Raw genomic sequence first — 7500 nt, forward strand, 5'->3', positions numbered from 1 at the left:
ATATTCATAAGCTTTGGACACTTCAGCCGCTATGAGATCCAACATGAATCAGAAGTGTCTGCATAAGGGAGTATACTGAGATGAAATACAGAAGATGGTGTGTGTGTGTTGTAAGGCTTGTCTGTCAGTCCCTTACATACATTAGCAAGCTCTTATACATTGCATTTAAGTATTAATATTGACCCAATATTATTGACCCATAAATGACATCTCTTTTTGACTTTTGATAATTTATTGCACACTAACCCAGTAATGTATTAGCCAGGTCATAATCCTGCTCACCTAGTAATGGATGATTATAAAGAACTCTGATGTTAAGATAGTACAGAGACGTAAATGCATTCCAATAATAGGGAGTTATGCTACTCCTTAAACTGCATAACTGAACATAAATGATTGTGTGTGTGTGTGTGTGTGTGTGTGTGTGTGTGTGTGTGTGTGTGTGTGTGTGTGTTTGTGTGTGTGTGTGTTTGTGTGATTGACTTGACCAGAACCTTAGGTCCAAATGCAGATACCACTGTTTGAGCTAATTCATGTTGGTATGGTTTATAAATTAAGAAGGAAGCATGGTATTTTGGTCTTCAGCAACCAGGTGCAACAAAGCTACTTTAAAAACCAACCACGCATGAATATGGTTGAGCTGATGAACTGACAGCATAAAAAGCAGTGCAGCCTTAATGAGTTCTTCAGAAGGTATTCACATATAGCATATAGTACACATCAACATACTATTCCAGAGGGGGTAAATAAATGAAAGTGTCAACTGTCCCCTAAATAAATTAAAAAACATACAGTAGCTAAACATCTTAGTTAAGATCTGCAGAAATATAAAGCATGTATGTACCACTGTTTCATTGACTCCTGAACTGTGGCCATGTCTGAAATCACATTCTCACTCTTCTTTTTTTACTATAACAGAGTAATTAGTACATTCAAACACCAAACACCAAAGAAGTCAGATACCATTTTAAATCCACTAAAAATGCCATTGCTCTGTAGAGGACACTCAGCATATTATTTAGAGAGAGAGAGAGAGAGATAGAGAGAGAGAGAGAGAGAGAAAATTAGTTTGTCAAAGCACTTGTTCTGTCTAGGAGGATATTTGAGTAACCCACTATAATCTTCATAAAACTTTACTTTCTTCAGTTTCTTCACTCTTTTAGTTTGGTCATTGAATTAAAATTAGGCTTGGAATGCAAGTGCAACAAATGATGTGCACTGTGCATGCATGGGTGTGATAGAAAGACACCTTTACATATCCTAACCAAATTACTGAATGTAATATGTACTAATCCTTTTCCCTATCATAGGCGTTTTTCAATAGCATTATTGGACCAGATGTAATCCTTCATTTAACATTCAGCAAGTGTGTATGTGTGTGTGTGTGTGTGTGTGTGTGTGTGTGTGTGTGTGTGTGTGTGTGCGTGTGCGTGTGTGTGCGTGAGAGAGAGAGAGAGAGAGAGAGAGAGAGGAGGAGAAAGGGAGGAAGTGAGTGAGAAAGAGTCCAAGCTTAAGCCCATTTGAAATTCAGCCATGTATGCACCTACAAAAGGTGTCTGTTAGAGATTAAAGTTAAGAAGGCAGGTAAATGGATTTTCAACTCAAAGTTAAGTGCAACTGTTCAGCCTCATTTTTGGTTCCATATTTGTATTGTAAGCGGCTACAACATCAACACAAATGTAATTGTATTTTTCTCTGTGTGTGTGTGTGTGTGTGTGTACCTCCATGTGTGTCTGTATAGGCCCTTACCTTGGGTGTTGTTTGTCTGACTGTGTCTGAGTCTGACCAGCGAGGTGTGAACTGGGAAGTGCTGGGGACACACTCACAGAATGTCTGCATCGAACAAACACATATACAAAAACAAAGTTGCTTTTCCTGCTGATGGTTGGCACCAAGTCACACACAGAAATACACCACAATATGTTTCTTGGACTCTGTAAAATATGATATAATCACAGGCATGTAGCACCTGTGTGTCTGTGTTAATTTTCACTGTATGTAAGCGCAAAATTAAAAAAAAATAATTTAAAAAAAGTGACATTTTTAAACATATATGCAAACTGCACACAGAAAATTAAATGCGCCAAAAGCATTATTTTAGTTTCTGGGGTTAATACTAGAGTGTGTGTAAATGTGTGTGTGTGTGTGTGTGTGTGTGTGTGTGTGTAAGTGTGTGTGCATGTGTGTGCATCGCCCTTTCATGCTAAGCGCTTTTGCTGAGGTGATGTGCATGCTCTTACCCTACTTGCGGAAGGTCAGTTTACACTGCTTTCCTAAGCACATCCGATTGGATTCGCCACTTTATGTTCCAGCCAATAAACGCCGAGACGATTCCATTAGCATTAAACCTTAATGGTGCGAGAATCGGATCAAAGAAACATTACGCCGCCGCTCTTGCATACCACTGAGGAAGCATTCTCTCACGCATTTCCACCTTAGAGGAAGTGGAGTGGAGGAGAGGAGGCGTCAGACGAAGGATTTTACAGAGGGGCCTTTGCTCCTCGGGTGTATATGCAGGAAGAGGCAACCACAGCTGGGTGGGTCTGTGGCGTGTGTACTTAAGCGGACTGCTCCGGAAACTACTAGGCAAAAATAGGTTTTTCCACACACGCTCTCCTCAAGAAAGAGAAGACATAGAGATACGTAATAAGAAGCATCTTATGTCGCTCTACATAGCCCTGGCTAGCTGTGTCTAAGAGCTGTGTAGCGCCTTCCATGTTGACAAAGACCCCTGTTCCTAATTATTCAATTTCAGCACTCGCAAAATCACATACAACACAGCTGGATATAAAAGATAGGGAGTCAGGGCTAAAGAAGGGCGAGTCGAGTGATAGCCAGTAGCAGTCATCCATAATTCATAGGATTATAGGCATGTGGAGAACCACTAGCAGCATCCTGTGTCAAAACATTCTAGTTTCCTGTGACTATGGGAGGTGACATTGACCTCACGAGATTAAAGGACAAAAGCTTCCACTAGTGTCTCCATAGGCAGTGTGGTACATTTTGGTACAGTGTGGTAATGACTCAGCAGAGAGTCTAATGGCAGTCCACAATCTAAATCTAAAATTCCCTCTTATTTGACATATGGTCTATTGTACAGAGCATCAAAGCCATTACATTCCACCCAGAGGGTGCCATTTCACATTCAGACTGTTTTTTGTTCTTGTCACCTCTTATGTGCTCACTGAGGCACAAATGACCTGGGCTGTTAGGGGCATGTCGAGAGAAAACTAGCTGCACAGGGTTTGTTCTGCACCTATGAATCATCCCTCCATTTGTGGGTAATGACATGACTACTACAGAAGTAGAAAGTAAAAAGGCATATTAAGACATTAGAACCTGGTGAAATATCAGAATCTCCCCTCATGATTATGGGTGAAAATACCCATGCACTGTAATAAATCAGTTTTAGAGACAGAAACTCAGATGTAGGATGTAAAAAAAATGGTTTTAATAAATTCAGGAGGCATGGATGGCTCAAGACGACGCATAATGTCACATGTGGAGGAAGTTTAATGTGCAGAACTCAGCAAAAGCAGGAGACCCTGAAAGGAACAAATTAGTTCCGTGGGCCCAGTCCTCAAGGGAAGACAGTGCTGTTCCTAATGCTCTTTATGCTATTACTTGACGCACAGCCATGATGGAAATATTCAATGGTGAGCAGGAACTCCAGGGCTTGTTTCCAGCGCACAAATGAAAGCCATTAATGGGAAACCTTCGCTTGGCCGGTCCTCCCTAATCAATACACCGCGGTGTCCCTCATGTATGCATTAAGACAAAAAAGAGGGCAATCTGTGACATAAAGACACAGGGCAATGACATATAGGGATGGGTGATATATGCAGCAAAGTTTACTGGATGAGACAAGCAGAGCATGCCATATCATTACCTTGGGTCAGTTTGACAATCTTTAGGTAAAACTCTCAGAGTAATCTAATACCTGCTTATCAACACCATCTATTGATACTTAAATACAGCCTTTATATTATTTCTGGTTCATTTATGCTTTTTTAAAGACAACTTCAAATGCAGCAAAGCAGCGTCTGCCTGGATCTGATATTGGAGGTTAATACTAAGCTTATACAATATATGTGTTTGTTAGTGTTAAGAAAACGAGTAGAAATGACCTATGAATCACTGCAGAGAGCACACACTGTGCTTTTAAATAACAAAAACAGAGAGCTTTCACAATTTACATGTGCAAATAATCTACTCCAGCACGTCTCTAGTCGACTATTGTCTAAATATTTAGGTGGGTGTTTAACTATTGCAATGGTGTTTTTGTTTGTTTTACACAGATAATTGTGTAGAAGAGCACTATGAAGACAGGTATCAAGAGCCATGAGAATAATTGCTGCTGTTCTTTCCTGAGAACAGGTTCTGACTGAGGGACGGGCTGTACATTGGCAAACCTGTCAAGCAGCAGACAAAACCCATGAACACACACAAACGCACATACACGCAGAGTGAAAGCCAGTACAGGCAAGGGAGTGTTTGACTCAGTGGTTAAGGTACTTGCCTTCTAACGGGAAGGTTACTGGTTCAAGCCCCACTGCTGAGCAAGGCCCTCAAATTGTACTCAGTGATGATCACTTTTTATGCATATTTTCCAACTCCAAGCTGTATAAACTTGAATGCTTATTGGATTTAAGCATATCAGGTGATGTGTATTTGTGTAATGAGGGAGGATGTGGCCTAAGGGGAGCAACACCCTATATCAAGGTGTGCAGAAATATTAAGCAGCTTCTTTCCTCAGGCAAAAAGGGCTAAAACAGAGATTTAACTGACTCTGAAAAGTCAAAAATTACAAAAAGTCTTTCAGAGGGATGCAGAATGCTTAAAATTGATAAGATATTGGGGTGTGATCATAGACCCATCAAACAATTTGTTGCAAATAGTCAACAGGGTCGCAAGAAACGTGTTGAGAAAAAAAGACACAAATTAACTTCCAAAGATTTGAGAATAATCAAACCTGAAGTGACCTGGAACCCTTTATTCTTCAGTGCTGTCATATTCCAGAACTACAACCTACCTGGAGTTCCCAGAGGTACAAGGTGTTCAGTACTCAGAGACATGGCCAAGGAAGGCTGAAACCTGACACTTAATGTGAAACATCAAGACTGGGCCGAAAAATATCTGAAAACAGATTGTTATTATTATTTTTTTCTGGACTGATGAGATGAGAGTGACTCAGACCAGATGGACGGGCCCGTAGCTGAAACGGGCTCAGAGCTCCACTTCAACTCACGCCAGCAAGGTGGAGGTGGGGTACTGCTATGGGCTGGTGTTATTAAAGATGAGCTAATTGGACCTTTTTTCGGGTTGAAGATGGACTCAAAATGAACTCCCAAACCTACTGCCAGTTTTTAGAAGACACTTTCTTCAAGCAGTGGTACAGGAAAATGTCTGTATCTTTCAAGAAGGCCATGATTTTATGCAGGACAATGCTCCATCGCATGCTTCGATGTACTCCACTGCGAGCCAGTAAAGGCCTTAAAGATGAAAGTATAATGACGGCCCCTGTCCTCACCTGACCTGAACTTTATTGAGAACATATGGGCCCTTTTAAAAGGGAGAATGAAAATAAACAAGTGAGATGGGAAAATTTCTGTTTTTCATTTAGTTGCATAATAATTCTGCACATTAATAGTTGCCCAATTATAATGCGCACACAGATATTCTCCTAAGAAAGCCAAAACATCACTTTTACTTTCTTACAAATTCAGGTTTGAGGTTTATTAACATTTTTGGATTGACCGAGAGCACTGTAGTTGTTCAATAAGAAAATGAATCCTCAAAAATGCAACTTGCCTAATAATTGTGCACACAGTGTAATATCATGCTTACTTTTAGCATATATTTTGGGACAGATTACCAGTTATTTGTAAAAATGAATTCAGAAACAAGCACTTTTTTGGTATTCTATTAATGCCATTATACTAATGCAATTACATATACTCTGTTATTTCACAACCATGTATGTTAATATACTATTCAGCTATGCATTAGTAATATATGGAAAATAGCAGTATTTCTTCTAAATAATGCATATAAAAACATGCAGAAAAATCAATAGTCTGTCCATGAAGATGAACTCCATGCTGTCAAACACCACACACACACACACACACACACACACACACACACACACACACACACACACACACACACCCCACAAACTCCTTTTTCTCTGACTTTCGTACTGACTACAAGTGCACAGGTATGCTGTTTGCCCATATGTGCATACAGTATATGTGGAATCATGTGTGTGCACAGACTATTGTATTTCTGTATTCATTGGATGTGTGTGCTTTAAACCGCTCATCAAGCTATGCATAGTGGTTCTTCACCATATATGGTGAGAGGAAGAATTATAGGAAATGGGAATTAATTAAGGACATGGACGCACACACACACACACGCACACACGCACGCATGCACACACGCACACACACACACACACACACACACACACACACACACACACACACACACACACACACACACACTCTCTCTCTCTTTGCACCCATTGACAGGCCGGAGGAAAAGGACATCAGAAAACCTGTTGGGTAATGTATGGAGACTACTGTTCTGCTGTGTGAACTGCAGAGATAAGACCGTGCACCTGGAATGTAAAGGTCTTCAGAGAATTCTGTAATAGTATAGATATGTATGTATGCCCTCAGCCTATTAAGAGACTCAGTATGCAAAGTGAGTGTGTTCAAAGGCCAGAAAGTATAGAATAGATCCACCACCAGGATAAAGAGCAACAAGGATCTTAGTACTGTGCTTTGGGTGGCCACTGGACAAACCAAAACAACAAGAAAAACCATTTTTAACATTTAGTATAACAATGGTTCAGCTGGACCCAATTACTTGCCTTGTAGTGAATAGGAGTGTGGAGGTTTTGGGTATGGGTTAGTTGAGCTAGTGGCTAGTAGTTTAGCTTTACAGTTATTTAGTTATATAGCTTTAATTGCTTTAATTGCTAAAAACTGATTTCCCCTGTCCAATTCTGTCCAAAGCCAATACATTCAATACAATACATTCAACATCTGAATTTGTTTTATATTACAGCGCTCTTTCGTCTAAGCATTGATTTTTCCCTTTTATCTTCTTCAGTGATTTGGTCATGGGTGCTGAGCTTTGGTCCTGAAGGGGCCAGAGACCAGGGAAATCACAAATCTGTGTGCTGGACTCCAGCTCCTGCGCATGCTCACTCTACAGATTCATATGTGTCGATGAACACATAGCAGTCATTTCACCAGACTGCAGCCAGAAAAATGGGTTCCAACAGTTAAAGTCCAGTAAGTAATACAGGCTATCCAGACAAGAAACACCATCGTGTCCATCAATGGCAGAAGAAATAAAACTTTAAAAGTCGTACTTTTAGAAGATATGGTACCTGCCCTTAAAGCGTCCTGTAATCATCATGTGAAGCATCTCTGGTTTCATCCGTCTTGAATAGCATATCCCAGACAATGCATCATGACCAAAACT

General features: G+C 40.3%; 1 protein-coding gene across 2 annotated transcripts in view; it reads right to left on the reverse strand.

Moving 5' to 3' along the window:
• Positions 1-7500, reverse strand: part of LOC113573690 (fibrinogen C domain containing 1) — a 79414-nt gene that overhangs the window by 54265 nt on the left and 17649 nt on the right. Inside the window, exon 2 of one of the 2 annotated variants that reach the window (XM_027004106.2) lies at positions 1750-1833. The exons of the other annotated variant lie outside the window; for it this stretch is intronic. Within the exon in view, the coding sequence (XP_026859907.1) occupies positions 1750-1833 (84 nt within the window). The remainder of the gene's footprint in view (positions 1-1749; positions 1834-7500) is intronic. 2 annotated transcript variants of the gene reach the window in all.

This window comes from Electrophorus electricus, chromosome 6, assembly GCF_013358815.1.
Source record: "Electrophorus electricus isolate fEleEle1 chromosome 6, fEleEle1.pri, whole genome shotgun sequence".
Classification (NCBI taxonomy): Eukaryota; Metazoa; Chordata; class Actinopteri; order Gymnotiformes; family Gymnotidae; genus Electrophorus; species Electrophorus electricus.